The sequence below is a fragment of the Acomys russatus genome, chromosome 16 (genome assembly GCF_903995435.1).
Source record: "Acomys russatus chromosome 16, mAcoRus1.1, whole genome shotgun sequence".
In the NCBI taxonomy this organism is placed as follows: Eukaryota; Metazoa; Chordata; class Mammalia; order Rodentia; family Muridae; genus Acomys; species Acomys russatus.
In genome coordinates this window covers 46,414,755-46,432,985 of record NC_067152.1, presented here as the reverse complement: position 1 = coordinate 46,432,985, position 18,231 = coordinate 46,414,755, and the positions used below count along the sequence as shown (strand labels likewise).

General features: G+C 53.8%; 1 protein-coding gene across 1 annotated transcript; it reads right to left on the bottom strand.

Annotated features, from left to right (window-relative positions):
- Positions 1-3,475: 3,475 nt before the first annotated feature.
- LOC127200845 (carbonyl reductase [NADPH] 2-like) lies at positions 3,476-17,622 on the bottom strand. The gene is made up of 9 exons (XM_051159309.1): positions 17,548-17,622; positions 5,364-5,436; positions 4,826-4,992; positions 4,536-4,690; positions 4,407-4,449; positions 4,218-4,317; positions 4,047-4,111; positions 3,696-3,813; positions 3,476-3,608 (listed from the first exon to the last, which is right to left on the bottom strand). Exons 1-9 carry the CDS (start codon positions 17,620-17,622, stop codon positions 3,505-3,507), a joined length of 900 nt encoding a protein of 299 aa, XP_051015266.1. The 3' UTR covers positions 3,476-3,504.
- Positions 17,623-18,231: the final 609 nt, after the last annotated feature.

The following is an 18,231-nucleotide window of genomic DNA, read 5'->3' as shown; positions in this document are numbered from 1 at the left end:
CAGTGGTTAAGAGCGCCGCCTGCTCTTCCAGAGGTCCTGAGTTCAATTCCCAGCAACCACATGGTGGCTCACAGCCATCTAGAATGGGATCTGGTGTCCTCTTCTGGCCTGCAGGGGAACAGGCAGGTAAAAACACTATACATAATAAAATCTTTTTTAAAAAAAGAAAAGACAAAACAAAAGAAAAGCAGTGTGGTGGTGGGGTGCACACCAATAATCTCACTCAGTGTGTGGAAGAAGAAGAAAGGTTAGGAATTCAAACCTCATAGTGAGTTTAAGACGACCTGGCACACAAGCCCCCATTTCTAGACAGTTGGCATGTCCCAGAGTCACACCCTTCCCCTGAGTATGGCTTTACTTGTCACACTGAATATAGCTTTACTGTCCAAAGTTTTTGATTCGGTGTTGGTGGTGTGTGTGTGTGCGCGTGTGCGCGCTATGCGCAGCGTCTTGCGTTTCCCTTGGGTGACTAGCCATGCACTCGTGTCTGCTTTCTGACAGCGGTTACAGACTTTCTGACAAGTTCCACTCTGATGCAGTCATTCTTGCACGCAGTTATCCTGGGAAGAGAGTTTAGTCTCAGGCCCAAAGGGGAGCATGCACCTCTGGAGCGGGGGTGGGGGTGGAGTCGAGACGGGCAGCAATCGGCACAGCAGGAAGTGGGAGCTGGGGGCTTGGCTGCAGGTGGCTCTGAACTGCGCGTGTGCTCGGGCTCAGCTCCCGGCTCGGCAGGCACACAGACAGCAGGGGGCGCTGCAGGACAGAGCAAGAGGGGGCTGTGGCCAGTAAGCCTGGCAGCGGACCCGGGGCTGCGTGAGTCTCTGGAAAGCCGCTGGCGCTCTTTATTTCCTCCTGTGGAGTTGTTTGTCCGTGTGTTTCCTAGTAACAGTGATGAGAGTTAAGTCAATACTGTTTTGTGGTCACAACAGTGGAGTGCACACCGGAGAGAGTGCACACCAGGTGCATGTAGTGCGCGGATTTATGCGACCTACAGGTTGAGCTCACCCACCGGAGGACCTAAGAGAAAGCAAAGGAGTTGCCCCATGATTGGTCCCAGTGAGGTGTTTAGGGCTGGAGCCTCTGTGGGAGATTAAGGAATTGTGGCTCAGGGTCACACCAGGACCTCAGCATCAGAGCCCGGGGATGGTCAAAGGCTCAGGTTGGGTTCAGACCTGCTGGGGGAAAGCCATAGCTGGCTAGTCACGGGAAGGTCAAGGCGTGGTGGTTGGTAAGGACTATTTTAGGCTTACATCTTTTTGTTTTTAAATCTAAAAAGTAAGGCTCAAGGTACCTTAAGGAGCTAGATGTTGCGTGATCTCTGTGCTAACTAAGAGCCCTGGGGGAATGCGGAGTGTGTCCCCAGGGGAGAGCTCCAGCTGGTTGGTCCTCATATTATGGACCTTATTATGCACTATTGAGTCTAGGACTCGGGCCTAGCCATACACACACACACACACACACACACACACACACAAACACACTGAGGCTCTGGCCTCCTGATCCCAGCTTTTCTGTGGGTCCATATATTCTCCTTCATGTTCTTGCTGCTCCTAGTCAGGATCCCGGCATGCAAGCGGTGCAGGGGACACAGCAACAGACAGAACCAGACATGACTTATCAGCACACTCCCTGAACTGCACTGTCACCTCCATGTATTGTGTGCACACCTGTCAGTGCATGTGCTGAGAGCCAGCTTGACGGAGGCTGACAGTCTGATGGCAGCTTGACGGAGGCTGACAGTCTGATGGCTGCGGCAGTTGTCTCATTAGATTTAGCTGAATGAGGGTGCCCGGAACTCTGCGGCAGCGGCTGCTCCCCCGGTCCCTTCTAGGTGACTCTAGGACATTACTTTTTGACACAGGCTCTTATGTCAAGTATAGCTTAGAACTTGCTGTGTGGTTGACGACGGCCTTGAGCTTCGACTCCTCCTCTTCAAGTCCCGGGAGCAGAGGACATTAGCACACGGCTCCTTTTAGACAGTCCGGGGGATGGGACCCATAGCTTTGCGCATCTCACACCTGATCTACCAAGGGAGCCACAGCCACAGGCTTGCTTCCTTTATAGTGTGTGTGTGTGTGTGTGTGTGTGTGTGTGTGTGTGTGTGCGCGCGCGCGCGCATGCGTGGGCAGGTGCAGAGTGAATAACTAACATTATCTTCAGAGATGGTCCTTCACTGGACTGAGGACCACCCATCGGCTACACTGGCTGGCCTGTGGGCCTCAGGGGTCCCCCTGCCCCCACCTCCCTAGCACTGGGATTGAAAGAGCATGCTTACCTGGCAAGCACTTTACCAATAAAGCTACAGTGTCTCCCTATGTAACCCAGCTGGCCTAGAACTTACTATATAGATCTACTAAGTAGGTCAGGCTGGCCTCGAACTCACAGAGATCTGGCTGCCTCTCCCTCCCAAGTGCACCACCACTGTCCCCATGGCCTGCTCAGCTTGCTTTCTTATAGAACCCAGGACCACCTGTCCAGGGATGGCACCACCCACAATACACTGGGCCATCCTTCATTGATTACTAATTAGGAAAATCTCTTAAAGCTGGACCGTCCTCTCAGCTGACTCTCAGCTGTGTCAGGCGGACCTAAAGCCAGCCAGAACAGGAGTTGACTTAGAAGATTCCATTCTCTGCAGCTGGGTCAATCCAGTGCACTTTGCCCTTGTGTAGGCGGCTGCTTGTGTTACACCCACTTCCATTCAGCCAATAATCATGACAAAAGGTTTAACATGTTGTTTGACTGTATATAATTTATAGTGCTCTGCCTGCATGTGTGCCTTCCCGCCAGAAGAGGGCACCAGATCTCATTATAGATGGTTGTGAGCCACCAGGTGGTTTCTGGAAATTGAACCCAGGTCCTCTGGAAAAACAGTCAGTGCTCTGAGCCATCTCTCCAGCCCTTATATCCCTCCTTTTTAAAAAGCTAACTGGGGACAGGTGTGGTGACACACAACTTTAATCCCAGCACTTGGGAGGTAGAGGCAGGCAGATCTCTGTGAGTTCCAGGCCACCCTGATTTGAGTCCAAGACAGCGAAAGCTGTTACACAGAGAAACTGTGTCTCGAAAAACAAAACAAAATAACGACAAAAAGCCACTGTCCTGGATCTCAATCCCTGATCAAGCAGGGCCACCTCGGGCCTGGAGCTTCCCAGCCATGACACAGGTGAGGTGGCAGAAGAGGGGAAGTGAGGGGCAGCTATGTTTATCTTCTCTCCACCCAGGCGTTCTGCATGAGACACTGGGGTGTGGCAAGTCACAGATGGCTGTGCCATGCTACGTACTAGTCCAGCGTACCAGGGCTTGGGGTACTATGGTCCATTTATTTAGGCAAAATAGTCCAGCCCAGCTGGCATGGAGGGGAGGGGTCCCGGAGTCTGAAACTGGGGATGGATTTGGAGTGGGTCCAGAGGACGGAAGCAGAGCTGCAGAGCTGGGTGGAAGGCAGGCCTCCCTGTGACTGTGGGGCCGGGCAGGCCTCCCCGGTCCACGCATTGGGGCAGTCTAGGAAGCCAGGTAACCAGCGTCCACCAGGATGCCAGAGCCGCTGGTGGAGGCGCTGCGGTCGCTGAGCAGGAAGAGGATGCTGTTGACCACGTCCTCCACCTCTGCGGGAGAGCAGACCAGTCAAAGGCCTTTGCTTGGTGGCTGCTGGGAGCCAACACTGATTCCCTCAGCCCCTGTCCCCAGCTGACCTGCGAACTTCCTCAACGGGTGGCGTTCCTTAAGTTTCCTGGCAAACTCGGGGTTTGCAGAGACTTTCTTGCCCATGTCAGTCAGCACCACAGTGGGGTTCACGGAGTTTACCCGGATCTGGAGTCAGAAGCCACAGCTGGTGTCACAGCCAATGAACTAGCCCTCCCCATCACACAGGTCAGGACCACCCCAGGACAAGCCTGAGGAGCTTGCTTCCTCTGTCCAGCTGAGCACTGACCACACTGCCCAGAGCCTCGTGTCCACCTCTGTAAGCCTCAACCCCACCCCCCCAGCCCCGCCCCAAGTGCCCATCCTCTGTCCCTCGGGTGTGGCCCAGCCCCTGTGCCTACCTTGTGTGGCCCCAGCTCCATGGCCATGGCCTTGGTCAGCATAGTTATTGCGCCCTTGGTGGAGCCTGTGGGGGAGTGGGGGGTGCTGAGGACCCTGAGTTATTTAGTACTCCTTCTGGGGACCCACCCAGAACCTATTCCTATTCCTACCACAAAGACGGGTGCACTCACAGTAGGTGGTCAGGCCAGGAAAGGTGACATGGGCCACTATGCTAGAGACGTTGACAATGGACCCCGCCACTCCACGGTTGATCATGTCCCTGGCTACCATCTGGAAGACAGAGCTGTGGGTAGGTCACCTCGCCCCACCCCACCCTCTCCAGGCATTCCTCTGGGCCAACAAGCCTCCTACCATCTCACCTGGGACACTTGCAACACGGCACGCACGTTCACATTGAAGGACCTGGCAGGAGGGGACAGCGACCTCCTGTGTCACCGGTCTTCAGCAGCCCTCCCCAGCCTGCCCACTCTCCCCTGTCGAGTGTCCACCTGTCAAAGGCCTCCTTTGTAGACGATATGAAGGGCTGCACCAGAACCACCCCCGCATTGTTGACCAGCAGGTCCACAGGGCCGATGCCGCCCAGCGCCTTCTCTGTGGCCTCCCAGTCACCCAGGTCCACACACACAGGCTCTATCCCGGGACACTGTGGACGGGTGACATTGTTTGGCGGCCTGAAGCATTGTTCCAGCCACTTTCTGAGGTGTCCCTGCGGGTGGGGAGCAGGCCCAGGTGAGGCGGGTGGGGAGCAGGCCCAGGTGAGGCGGGGTGTGTGCCTTACCTCTTTGGCAAGGCTGACCAAGTCTGCGTTGGTACGAGTCACGGCAACTACTTTGGCTCCCGAGGCATGCAGGGCCTTCGCGGTGCTCCGGCCAATCCCTGTAGGGAGGGAGTGTGGTGGGGGTAAAGGTTGTTGTTGCCAGCAGTGAGTGGGTGCTGACCAGAAGGCTGGGAGCCAGGATTGGGTGGGAGCATCCCTGAGCGGAGGTCAGACTGAGTAACAGGCCGAAGGAGGACCCAGAACGCAGTGCACCCTGATGGGGTCCCAGAGAAAGGCAGCCGCGGTGCCCATCTGCCCAGCCTGGATCTAGGGCCTGTCTTAAAGCCAAGCTTAGCTCGTCCTTCAGAATGTAGCATGGAGATCACCAGGGAGAGACTGGCATTCTGTCCTGGTGAACGGTGGGCTTGGGTGACAGAGTCCTGGGTGAAGTGCGAGGCAGGTTCTGGAGGGCTGAGCTGTGACAAGGTCACCTTGCACAGTGTTGAGCCTGGCCCCCTTCCTCTCCCCAGTGCGGTCTTTCCCACCAACTCACACTCACCTTTCCCTGCCCCTGTCACCAGGGCCCTCAGGCCACTGAAGTTCAGCTTCATGCTGTTGGCACCAGCGTCCTCCTGCAGCAAAGCAGGAATTTGGGGGGGGGAGGTGCTGAGGTTGTTAAGGTTGAACTGGAAGGTGGGACAGGCTTGGGGCTGGGAGTAGATGACCTGCTGCCTCCTGGTGGCCTCCTCACACCTCAGAAGTGCCACACAGCTGCTCCTGCTGGGATTTGAAGAAGCAATGAAAAGGTTTGTGTGCACACAGGTGTAGAGAGGTCTGACAAAGCAGTGAAAAAGAGTATGTGTGTGCGCGTGCCTGCGTACGCACACATACACACGTGCCCATGAAAAGGCTTGAACCCAGGGCCTCGGAGGACACTAGACCAATGAAACCCTCACTGAGCCATACCCTTAACCCAGGGAAGCGACCACTCTGGGTTTGGGATTTGCCTTATCTGGACAGAAGCACCGGCCTGGTTTTGTTTTATTATTATAAATGAGGGCTGTGGCCTAATCTAGCTAGAACAGGTGGCTTAGCTGCCTGCTCTTGGAGCAAGACCCAAATGCCCAAGGACCCAAGGACCCACCATGGCTGCAGTCTGTCCAGCGAGTCTGCTGGTGTCCCTCTTACCTGCTCCTCCCAGCTGCCCCTCACTGCTGCCCCCTACCAGCCTGAGACTCTGTCCTTGGTGACTACACCCAGGCACCATCTGTCCTATGTGGCAGAACTCTTGTAAACCTAAGCATGTATTCTGGGGGTTCCTGGTCCGGCACTGAGCCCTGTGTTCCTCTATGGGTCTCCGCAGAGTAGACAGATGGGTCCTTGGGGGCAGTTAGAAGAAACAATCTGAGAACATACTGTCCATCTCAGTCCCACCTCTGGCCGTTCATCTAAGGCTGTGCTGAGGGTCTTGTGGTTCTGGGCCAGGGTTTCCTGGCAACTGTCCACAGAGTCATGGCGTCTGTGCCAGGCCTGAGGCTCAGATGCACAGACCACCATGGACGGCTCCAGGGAGCAGGTGTGCTCAGACTCCTGCTGGCTGCCTTTCCCCTGCTCAGTCCAGACTCTGCACCCAGACTGTGTGACTCTCTGAAAAAAGTCAGGTGCATTTCAGGTGCTCTACCTGCCCTGAGGCCTGGGGAGCCCCTGGCATGGCTCGTGTGCTCCCTCAGGAAGTCACTACTGTGGGCACAGTAGTACCCAAGGACTCCACTCAGTAGCCCACTGACTGTTCCTCCACCTGGTCAGAAAGGGTTCTGGGATCTTCCTGGGGCTCAGGGGGAGACTTGGGGGTAGCTCCATGCCAGAGTCTGTCCCCATGACACACACAGGTTGACACCCAGTGGTTGGCAGCTGCCTGGCAATTTCCTCGTAGCACTCGCGGGCAGATCATACCTGCTCACTGTGTCCCTGACCGCAGCCTGAGCAAAGCCATCTGGGAGAATGCAGGGGTCTGGCCTGGCAGACCCAGTGAGGACAAAACCCTCCCCTTTCTATGATGAAAGCGGCTAATTGTGACCAACCTGCTGTGCGGTACTGCTGGAACCCTGGGCAAACAGTGCCTTTCAGGGACCTGGTTGGTCTGGCCAGCTGGGCACCAGGCAGTGGTTTAGCATGGAGGACCCAGTGTATGAGTCCGTGCCTCCGAGTTTACCTCCACCCCAGCCAGCAGCCATAGAGAATGGCCCAGGAAGGGAGCACTGACGCCAAGGTCGCTAGGCTTGCCCTCTCCAAGGTGGAAGTATCTTCATTCACTGTAGCTCTCGCCCTACCTCCTGCCACCTATGTGCCCTGACGGCCTCTCTACCCACAGCCAGGTGCTGAGCCCCCACTCCAGCGTTATGTGAGGAGTGTTGAGATTAAAGCATTACATCCTAGCCGGACGTGGTGGCGCACGCCTTTAATCCCAGCACTCGGGAGGCAGAGGCAGGCGCATCTCTGTGAGTTCGAGGCCAGCCTGGTCTACAAAGTGAGTCCAGGACAGCCAAGGCTACACAGAGAAACCCTGTCTCAGGGAGGGGGAAGGAAAAGAAAAGAAAGAAAACAAACAAACCAGCCCAAAAACATTCCATGTTGGGGAATGGTCTGATGTATTTTGATGCTAATTACTGCTTGCTGTCTGACCCACCTTTTGCTTAATAAAAAGCCACCCCACCTGGGCAGGGCAGAGGAGATAGGTGGGCCTAGGAGAGAGAGGGATCCTTGGAAACGGAAGAAGAAGGGACGACCATGAGGAGAAAGGAGAGAGCCCTGAGGAGGAGAGGAGAGGAGGCCGCCATGGGTTAGCTGGAGGAGAAGCACATGGCCGGCGGCGTGGATGGAGAATCCAGCCCAGATGAAGAACATGAGCAAGTATTTGGGGTTATGGATGGGAGGTAGCTTGATAGAAGTTATTGGAAGCAGATGGCATGGGGTTGAGGCAGGGATCCCATACCTGCCCCACTATGGGAGGTAGTTTAGAGGATTGGTATCTGCCCTGCCCCAGGTTAACTAAGGCTATTTTAAAATATAACAGGTGTCTGTGTCTCGATTGATTGCTAGCCGGGCCTACAGATGGTATAGATAATACATGTAATTTAAAAAAACAATAATTCCATTCTGCAGGGAACTGTGGGACTGGAGAACTGTGCGAGTTGGGGAGGCAGACTGGAGCAAGAGTGAGGTTGAGGCATGTCCAAACCCCTAAACCTTGTCTTGAGACCAGCAAGAATAGAACCACTCTCTCCCTGTTCTAGGCCTGCATGGCCCAGAACTCCATAGCATGCCCTGCGGGTCAAGTGAGGACTCCATAGCATGCCCTGCGGGTCAAGTGAGGACAGCCCCCACAGGCTCTACTTGAATGCTTAGTCTCCAGTTGGTGGAGCTGTCTGAGAAGGATGAGGAAGTGAGGCCTCGGGCTGGAGAGACGGCTCGGAGGTTAAGAGGTTAAGGCTGCTCTTCCAGAGGTCCTGAGTTCAATTCCCAGCAACCACATGGTGGCTCACAGCCATCTATAGTGAGATCTGGTGCCCTCTTCTGGTGAGCAATTGTACATGCAGGCAAGACACTGTACACATAATAAATAAATAAAATTTTTTGTTTTTTTGAGACAGGGTTTCTCTGTGTAGCCTTGGCTGTCCTGGACTCACTTTGTAGACCAGGCTGGCCTCAAACTCACAGTGATCTGCCTGCCTCTGCCTCCCGAGTGCTGACATTAAAGGCGTGTGCCACCACGCCCAGCCTAAATAATTTTTTTAAAAAGTGTGGCCTCATTGAAGGAGGTGTACCCCTGTGGGAAGGCTTTGAGGTTTCAAAAGTCCTTCTCATTCCCAGTTGGCTCTTTCCCCTCTGCATCCTGCTTGCGGATCAGATGTGAGCTCTGAGGGGCATAAGGTGTACGCTGCAGCACTGAGCCTGCCTGCCTACTGCAGCGCTTCCTGTCATGCCGCTCAGGGGCGCTAACCTGCTGGGACCCTCACCCCCTCCCCCAGCCATGAAATGCTTCCTTCTGTAACTGAGACGCCAACTCCTCCACAGACTTATGTGGGTTGAGCTAAATAATACATAAATAAAAATCTTTTTTAAAAAAAGATGTATTTATTTATTATGTATACAGTGCTCTGCCTGCGTGTACCCCTGCACACCAGAAGAGAACACCAGATGTCATTACAGATGGTTGTGAGCCACCATGTGGTTGTTGGGAACTGAACTCAGGACCTCTGGAAGAGCAGTCAGTGCTCTTAACCTCTGAGCCGTGTCTCTAGCCCATAATTAAAATGTTTCTTAAGATCAGTTTTATAGCCGGGCATGGTGGCGCACGCCTTTAATCCCAGCACTCGGGAGGCAGAGGCAGATGGATTGCTGTGAGTTCAAGGCCAGCCTGGTCTACAAAGTGAGTCCAGGATGGCCAAGGCTACACAGAGAAACCCTGTCTCGAAAAACAAAAACAAAACAAAACAAAAAAAGATCAGTTTTATATTTCTCCATGATTGTGAGCCCCACACGGTCAGGACACCTCGCTTTGCGTGTTAAGTGTCCAGATGCTGCTGCAGCAGGACCGTCAGTTGGCAGCGTCCTGAGCGTCGGTGGGGTTTATTTCCCGCTGTCTGGACAGCATTAACCTCTTTGGTTAGTCAGTGTGCGTGTGTGTGGGTGCGCACATGGCAGAGCACACATGAAGGTCTGCGTGTAACGAGGGAAGGAACTGGTTCTGTGTTCCTGCCGTGTAGAACCGGGTCGGTAGCAATCTCCTTTATGGGATGAACCATCTCTCTGGCCTGTCCCGCACTGGCTCGAGGCCAGCCCCATCACGCCTGCATCACAGCAAGGGTTGTGCGTGGTGTGCTGTGGAGTTCAAATGTCCTGCCCTTGTCAGGAAGCTGACCCGAGGTTTGTCACGGCAAGCTCTGCCTGGACCCCTGGGCTCCAAGTCCATCACACAGTCCCACGACCTGGCTACTTCTCCTTGGGCCTGGCACTTTGAGGCTTCTGAGCACCGCTCAGTGTCGTGGGCATAGGTAGGACAGCAGGCTAGGGCCTCGGGAGACATGGGCCTGGGTAAGGTAGGGGGTGTTCCTATGTTAAGCCTCAATCTCCCAGACACTTCCGGGCCCCGACAGCTGTTGGCTGACGGTGAGCAGGACATGAGAAGATCTTGGCTGTGAGGGAGGAACTGTGTCCAGTGTGGTAAGGTGCAGTGCCTGGGTGAGGCCTGCTCCCTCTGCTGCCACACACAAGCTGGGCGTCTGTGGCCACACACAGTGGTGGGAGCTTCGTGCCGTGGCCAGGGGCCAGTGGAGGAACACCTTTCTCCTTGGCCTTTATTTCTCTATTTTGTGTGTAGAGTGTTTTTCCTGCACGTACATCTGTGCCCTGAAGTTACGGATGGTTCTTAGCTGCCACGTGGATGCTGGGAATCCAACCCAGGTCCTCTGGAAGAGCAGCCACTGCCCTTGGCTACTGGGAAGAGGGGGTCCCTACAGGTGTGCAGGCAGGGAAGCGGACCGTGTGGGTAGGAATGAAAACCCGGTGCAGATTAGCTTTGTCAACCTGGATCAGATTTGGGGGAGTCTGATGCCAGGCTAATCATTGCCAGCCCAATAAAGCCTAGGGTGTGACATTGGCAAAACATTTTTTCCTCTTTGCTTTATTTTACAAATTATCTGTAACAGAGCATATAATTAATATGTAGTCACAAAAATGGAGATATTATAAATGAAAGTTAAAACTTGAATTGTGTTGGGGGCTGGAGCTCGGTGGTACCACCTGAGGGGACCCTCTCTCAGGAACCTGAAACCCCCAAAAGACCCCACTTCGCTTGACTAGACCAATTCCATGGCAGGCTTCAGGTTTTTTCACTCTGCCTAAGTAGGCCAAGTTTCTAACAATTCTAGAAAAAACCCACAACTTATAGACAACTCACGGACAGCTCATGGGCAGCTAATCAGCTTACAGGTCAAAATGACCAGATACCATGGTTTTATTACTTTATGGTCTTGGTAAAGAACACACCTGGGCCCTGTCCAATCAAATTAAAGGCCAACTCCTGAGTAAGAGCCAAAACCTCGGTGAGTCAAAAAGGCCCCGTCCAGTCCATGAGTTCCCCCACCCCCACCCCCAATAACCAAACAGCCAATCCTGAAAGCCCTTGCTTACTCTGACTCAGTTCTGACCAATCAGTTAAAGTTTGTCACAAACCCCTCTGACTGTCTATAAACTGAGCCTGCTGCTCATTTCGGGGTGGATCCCGGCATGCTGGAATAAACAGCTCTTCACTTTTGCAGACTGCCTTGGGGTCTTTCTTCAGCAGATCACCCGGACCCTAACGTCCCCCCAGGACCTGCTCACCTGGCAGGCGCTGAGGTCAGAGGGTCCACACAGGGTGTGTGGGATGGGGGATGGGAGGCCAGTGCTGCTGAGTGAGGAGCTGCTAATTGGCCCCTCCCCGTTCGTTATTCAGAGATCATCTGAAAACTCACTTCACTCAAATGGTAGTGCAAATGTGCAGAGTGGAGGGAAACTGGCTGACGCCCCCTGGAACTCTGTAGACCAGGATGGCCGCAAAGTCAGAGATCCGCCTGCCTCTACCCCAAGTGCTGGGGTTGGTTACACGTGTGCACCACCACCTGGCATGACGCTTGCTAAGGGCACAAAATCAAATAGAAGTGGTGAGGAAGACTTGGAAGTGCCACAGCTCACTGGCCACCAAGCCCGAAGACCTGAGGGCTGTGCTCTGAACCCACGTGGTGGAAGGGGACGGTCCACGGCTGCACAGCGGCACGTGGCACCTGTGTGCATACAAACATCTATGCACATAATAATTTGGTGAGTAATTAATGTAAAAATAGTAAAGAGAAAATATAATTCTTGAGCCAGGCGTGGTGGCGCACACCTTCAATGCCAGCACTCAGGAGGCAGAGGCAGGTGGATCACTGTGAGTTCGAGGCCAGCTTGGTCTACAAAGCAAGTCCAGGACAGCCAAGGCTACACAGAGAAACCCTGTCTGAAAAAAAACAAAAACAAAAACAAAAAAGAAAGAAAAGAAAAATACAATTCTTGTATTTATTATATGCTTTGTATTTATGTGATCACATGTACATGTGTGTGAATGCTTTCATATGCACAGGCGCACTTGTGTAGACTTGTGGAGGTCTGAGGTCACTGTATGTATCAGTCCTCAGGAGCTATTTGCAACAACTGGGATTACAAGCTTGTGACATCACACTGGGCTTTTTCCCTATATTTTGTTTGGTTTCTTTGTTTTGTTTTGAGATGGGGTTTCTCAGTGTAACAGCCCTGACTGTCCTGGACTTGCTTTGTAGACCAGGCTGGCCTCGAACCCACAGAGATCCGCCTGCCTCTGCCTCCTGAGTGCTGGCATTAAAGGCGTTGGTCACCACTGCCCAGCTGGTTTGCTTTCTTGAGACAGGGTTTCTCTGTGTAGCCTTGCCTGTCCTGGACTCACTTTGTAGACTATGCTGGGCTCGAACTCACAAAGATTCACCTACCTCTGCCTCCTGAGTGCTGGGATTAAAGGTGTGCACCACTGTGCCTGGCTATGTTGGACTTTTTACACGGGTTCTGGGGGTCAAGCTCAAAAAGGCAAACGCTTTACATAGTGACACATGTCCGCAGGCATGTGTGTACCTGTGTGCACATGAGCGAGCACACCTGGACGTGGAACAGATCCAGGCCCCCAGGATGTTACCTGGTACCAGTGAACTATACCCTAGCTGTTACGATGTAAATTTTATTTATTTATTTATTTATTTTTTGGTTTTTCGAGACATGGTTTCTCTGTGTAGCCTTGGCTGTCCTGGACTCACTTTGTAGACCAGGCTGGCCTCGAACTCACAGAGATCCACCTGCCTCTGCCTCCTGAGTGCTGGCATTGAAGGCGTGCGCCACCACGCCCGGCTCATGATGTAAATGTTTTGATAACAAATGTCTACAAAGAAACCCCCATAATGAGGCCTTACTGGCGAATTGAACGCAACATTCAGTGAAAGACACACAACCTGCACCAGTTTTGCTGAAGCTGAGATTCCCGTCCGGAGCCCACAAGGTGACTACATACAGAATGAAAGTCTGAGGAATTTCTGTTCACTTTGTGCCTTTTGTTGGGGGATGGGCTGGTCCTGTTTCCTTTAAACACAGCACAGTCCACCCTGACAGTGTGGTGTGCCAGATCATTCAAAGGCGCCTAGACCTGAGGTCGCCTTGGATTCCAGGAGCGGCAGGACCGATAAGCATCTAGAATGGGGACAGAGACACCCCTAAGTGTTGTGTGCTGACAGACTGTCTCAGGGAGGGCGGTCATCTTAAGGGTGAGCTTGCCCCTCAGAGCCGGAAGTCATTTAGTGTCAGTTAACTTTTCCAATCACCTTGCAGAACCAGGCCAGGGCTTGGTTAGGTCCCATAACATTTAGTGCCCCCTGCACACACATGACACACACGTGTGACACGCACGTGATGCACACGAGACCCTCCAGACGCTGAGAAGCTGTTGGTGGTACCTTCTGCCTGAACAAACAAGTCATCACTTGCCGTTCTGTGCCTGGTGTGAGAGTGCAAAGCCATTAAGTGGAGTGACCCAGGGCAAGGCCCAGTCTGACCGTGTTGTTTCACACGGTAACTGGGGGCTCAGCTCAGGCATTTCTTAGGTAGCAGCCCAGAGGGGGTGCGGCAGATGCCCGGAAGGGGTCTGAGAGGATCTGAGAGGACAGAACCAGTTCCTGATGGAGCAGTTTCTCGTCCCTGAGACTCTGGTTGGAGGGGAGGACTGTGTTAGAAAGCGAGCAGAGAGATGACAACACAGACTTAACCTATGGAGGAGACTACAGGCCCTCCCACGCTGCACACACACACACACACACACACACACACACACACACACACACACACACACGGAAGGTCAGAGGGCTAAAAGCCTCAGTGTCCTTGAGGTGAGGGTCAGGGGTGGGGACTTCTCTCTACCCTGGCACCTACCTGTCTCTGTAGCCCCACTATTTTTTTTTTCTTTCATTTATTTATTCTCTCATACAATACACCCCAACCGCAGCCTCACCTTAATCTGGAGAATACCTTGGCAGGCTTTCTCTAGCCGGCTCTCCTTACATAAGCCTCTCTGGCCAGGCCCTGAACTGCCCAACTCAGAAGAGCTTAGATTTTGGGAAGGTTCAAGTGGAGGAAGTCCTTTGTTCATGTTCGTGAGTCACGAGTCCTTTTATAACCCCATTATATAACGGCAGGGATGGGGGGCTGCAAGAGGCCCCGAGGAGATGAAACCAGACCATCTTTACCATGAGTGTGCAGGCAAAATAAAATGCTTTGGATGAGCTTTTGCCCTGCCTCTATTATCCCTCAAAGATCCCAGGCCTGGCTAAGCCTGGTGCAGATCTGCTGACAAGCAGGGGGCCACCCACAGACAGACCAGAGTGGAGAGGAGGGAACCCCAGGGGACCAGCAAGTAGAAGCTGACTGAAAGCCCAGACTTGAATTTGTATTTTCTTCTGTTTGTTTAAGATTGCCACTTTGAGACGCTGGGTCTCACTCCACAACCCTGGATGGCCTGGAACTCATCTTGTAGATTAGGCTGGCTTTGAACTCAGGGATCTACCCACATCTGACTTCTGGTGCCATACTCAGCTCTGAGTTTCTATTTCCAAGAACCCCCCGTCCCCCCTACACACACACTCACACTATTCCGCCTGGTGAGTAAAGGGAGCCCCAGGCCTCTGCTCCTGTTTGGGTTTAGGGCCTTCACCACATCATACCCAGGACGAGGCTGGGGCCTCCATCCCATGCCGCACTGTCCTGTTCAGCCGAACTCAGCAGGAGCTCCAGCTTGTGCAGCAGGTGCCCGGGGCCTCCCTCCCTCTCCCCTCAAGTCCACTTGTCGCTAACCCTGAAGGGCAGCTCTGATCCAGCTGGGTCCACACCTGTCTGATGTATTTCCTTGTGAACCTGAGTCAAGTTTGTACTTGTTTTGTCAAGGGCTCTCTCTTTGTCTTGAGAGCAGGAAAGTCAAATAAAACCTTCCCTCTACAGAGCTCCAAAGGAGGAATTTGAGAGGAGGCTCAGAAGCTTCTAGAAGGATTTTGTCCAGCTTTAGCTATAGCTTGCTCCTGCGATCAGGAGGGGCCATACCCCTACACACACACACACCACTTGCAGCAGTTCCCGAGACCCTGTTGGTCTCTTCCTTGCTTGTTTGCCCACCCGCCGGCCCCCCTGTGGTACCGTCAGCCCACCCCTCTGCCGCTTCTTGTTACGTGTGTACACACAGGTGTTCATAGTGATGTGCAAGGGTACGCCGCTGCCTGTGCAGGTGTGTGCCCCTGAAGCCTGTCTCCAGGGCGGCCCCAGGCCGGTCAGGGCACAGCCTATTCTCCACAGCAGCCTCATCATGGAAGCCAGGACAGGACACTGTGCTTGGTTAGCTCAGAGGTGAACTGACTTGAAGGAGTGACACGGCCTACGGCCAGCTCTGCACTGGCCAGCAAGGGACTTCCCAGATCTGCTCCCCTTGCAAGGGACACACGCATTCACCCGATGGCTCAGACTCTGCAGTGGGAGGAAAACAGGATGCAAAACTCACAAAACCAAATGAGGGGTATAAACAGTGCAGTGAGCTGTGTGGTGCAGTGAGCTGTGTGGTGCAGTGAGCTGTGTGGTGCAGTGAGCTGTGTGGTGCAGTGAGCTGTGTGGTGCAGTGAGCTGTTGTGGTTGCAGTGAGCTGTGTGGTGCGTGAGCTGTGTGGTGCAGTGAGCTGTGTGGTGCAGTGAGCGTGTGGTGCAGTGAGCTGTGTGGTGCAGTGAGCTGTGTGGGCAGTGAGCTGTGTGTGCAGTGAGCTGTGTGGTGCAGTGAGCTGTGTGGTGCAGTGAGCTGTGTGGTGCAGTGAGCTGTGTGGTGCAGTGAGCTGTGTGGTGCAGTGAGCTGTGTGGTGCAGTGAGCTGTGTGGTGCAGTGAGCTGTGTGGTGCAGTGAGCTGTGTGGTGCAGTGAGCTGTGTGGTGCAGTGAGCTGTGTGGTGCAGTGAGCTGTGTGGTGCAGTGAGCTGTGTGGTGCAGTGAGCTGTGTGGTGCAGTGAGCTGTGTGGTGCAGTGAGCTGTGTGGTGCAGAGAGCTGTGTGGTGCAGTGAGCTGTGTGGTGCAGGGAGCTGTGTGGTGCAGTGAGCTGTGTGGTGCAGAGAGCTGTGGTGCAGTAGCTGTGTGGTGCAGTGAGCTGTGTGGTGCAGTAGAGCTGTGTGGTGCAGTGAGCTGTGTGGTGCAGTGAGCTGTGAGGTGCAGTGAGCTGTGTGGTGCAGTGAGCTGTGTGGTGCAGTGAGCTGTGTGGTGCAGTTGAGCTGTGTGGTGCAGTGAGCTGTGGTGCAGTGCAGTGTGGTGCAGTGAGCTGTGTGGTGCAGTGAGCTGTGTGGTGCAGTGAGCTGTGTGGTGCAGTGAGCTGTGTGGTGCAGTGAGCTGTGTGGTGCAGTGAGCTGTGTGGTGCAGTGAGCTTTGTGGTGCAGTGAGCTGTGTGGTGCCACTAGACAGGGCCTTACTTGAGAAGGGTTTCGCTGACAAAGCTGAAGGGGGAGCAGGTTCCCAAACCCCGATACTACTCTCCAGTGTCTTGTGAAGAAGCCCAGCTCTAGCAGGTCACCACCTCCCAGCTTCCTCCAAAGATGCTTGCAGCTTATCTGCCAGGTGACACTCACTCCTGGAAGCCTGCAGCCCCACTGTGGGCCTATGAGGACCTGTGGTGGCCCGTGGATTTCCAGCACACACTGTCTCATAGTAGGCTCACAGTGGTTGTCAGTGCTGAATACACCCCCCGCCCCCACACACACACAGGAGAAGCCCGAGTCAGTTTCTTGAATCCTTGAGTGCAGGCCACGGGATGGCAAAACCCAACCAGAGAGGCTGGGGGCCTCTGCTTCTCCAGTGCTAAAGCAGTAGTTTTGTACTTCAGAGGTTAGTGCCACTGTCAAGGACTGTGTGTGTCCCAGACGGGCTGGGGCTACACAGCAAGACTCAGTCTCAACCCAAAACAGGAGAACTGTGCTGTGCATAGGATCTGTGCAGCTTCTGACACCATGCCCAGCACAGCCACAGGACTTCCCTCCCCGGGCACTCAGAAGACAGGAGACGGATCTCTCTCTCTCTCTCTCTCTCTCTCTCTCTCTCTCTCTCTCTCTCTCTCTCTCGCTCTCTCTCTCTCTCTCTTTTTTGGTTTTCTGAGACAGGGTTTCTCTGTGTCGCCTTTGACTGTCCTGCACTCGCTTTGTAGACCAGGCTGGCCTCGAACTCAGAGATCCACCTGCCTCTGCCTCCCAAGTACTGGGATTAAAGGTGTGAGCCACTACCGCCTGGCTCTTTTTTTTTTTTTTTTTTTTTTTTTTTTTTTTTTTTTTTTGGTTTTTTGAGACAGGGTTTCTCTGTGTAGCCTTGATTATCCTGGACTTGCTTTGTAGACCAGGCTGACCTTGAACTCACAGTGATCCGCCTGCCTCTGCCTCCCAAGCACCACCCAGCTAGGGAGACAGAACTTTGCAAATGACTGGATTCTCACAAAATAAATCATTATTTTGCAAGCACAGTTGCAGCTGCCCTCTCTTGTGAACACATTCAGCTGCGCCCCTCCTCCGGACCCTTCCCTCTGAGGCCTGGGTAAGGACCACCAGGGACCCTGTTCTCAGGGACAGACACATTTCCTCACCTCTTCTCACATGTAGTTCCTTGGCAGCCGTGTTGACTGTCCGGCCCTGCTTGGGTACCTTGATGCCGATCACTCTACAGGACATCGCGCAAGTCTCTTGCCACGCTGAGATCATGCTCGCTGGACCTGCAGGTGTGTGACATAACATCTTGCCTCTCCCCACATGTGTCCCTCGATGGCGCTATGACTGTCCTCTAAGCAAAGCAACAGCCATCTTGAGGGATTGATTCCACTGTATGGCTTGTGAAAGGAAGACCCCAGCTGGGCTTGCTGAGGACTCACAGCCCCTCGTGGAGGAGCAGGGAGTCATGAGTGCCTCAGCCAAGGTTGGCCAGCTAAAGTTGGCCGGGAAGCCTTGAATACTGGGCTCTGTTGTTCAGGGAAGGCATCAAGTCACCTGTTATGTTTTCACTTCGGTCGCCCCAGCTGCACAGGATGCGCTTGATCCCACACAGGAGGGAGGCACCGGTGCAGGAAAACATGTCAGGATGCACGCTTGCCCCTGATTGGATGAAGGCTGAAAGTATATAGCCTTCAGGGTTTGGTCTTTATAGGCGCTGAGCTCTGGGAATCCCAGCTACGGCCCCGGCTGGTGTCCACCTTCCTGGTCGGTAGTAAATGAAGCTTTAATTTGGTCTTGGGTTTGGTCTTTCTACTCAAAAATTTCAGGTTTAACATGTGTATGCAACTGCGT

Coding starts and splice junctions, on each gene's coding strand:
- LOC127200845 (XM_051159309.1), bottom strand. CDS start 17,622: ATGTCCTGTAGAGTGATCGGCATCAAGGTACCCAAGCAGGGCCGGACA. Junction 4,450..4,535: donor ACAAAGGAGGCCTTTGACAG/GTGGACACTCGA, acceptor CCCTCCTGCCAG/GTCCTTCAATGTGAACGTGC. Junction 4,318..4,406: donor CCGTGTTGCAAGTGTCCCAG/GTGAGATGGTAG, acceptor TCTGTCTTCCAG/ATGGTAGCCAGGGACATGAT.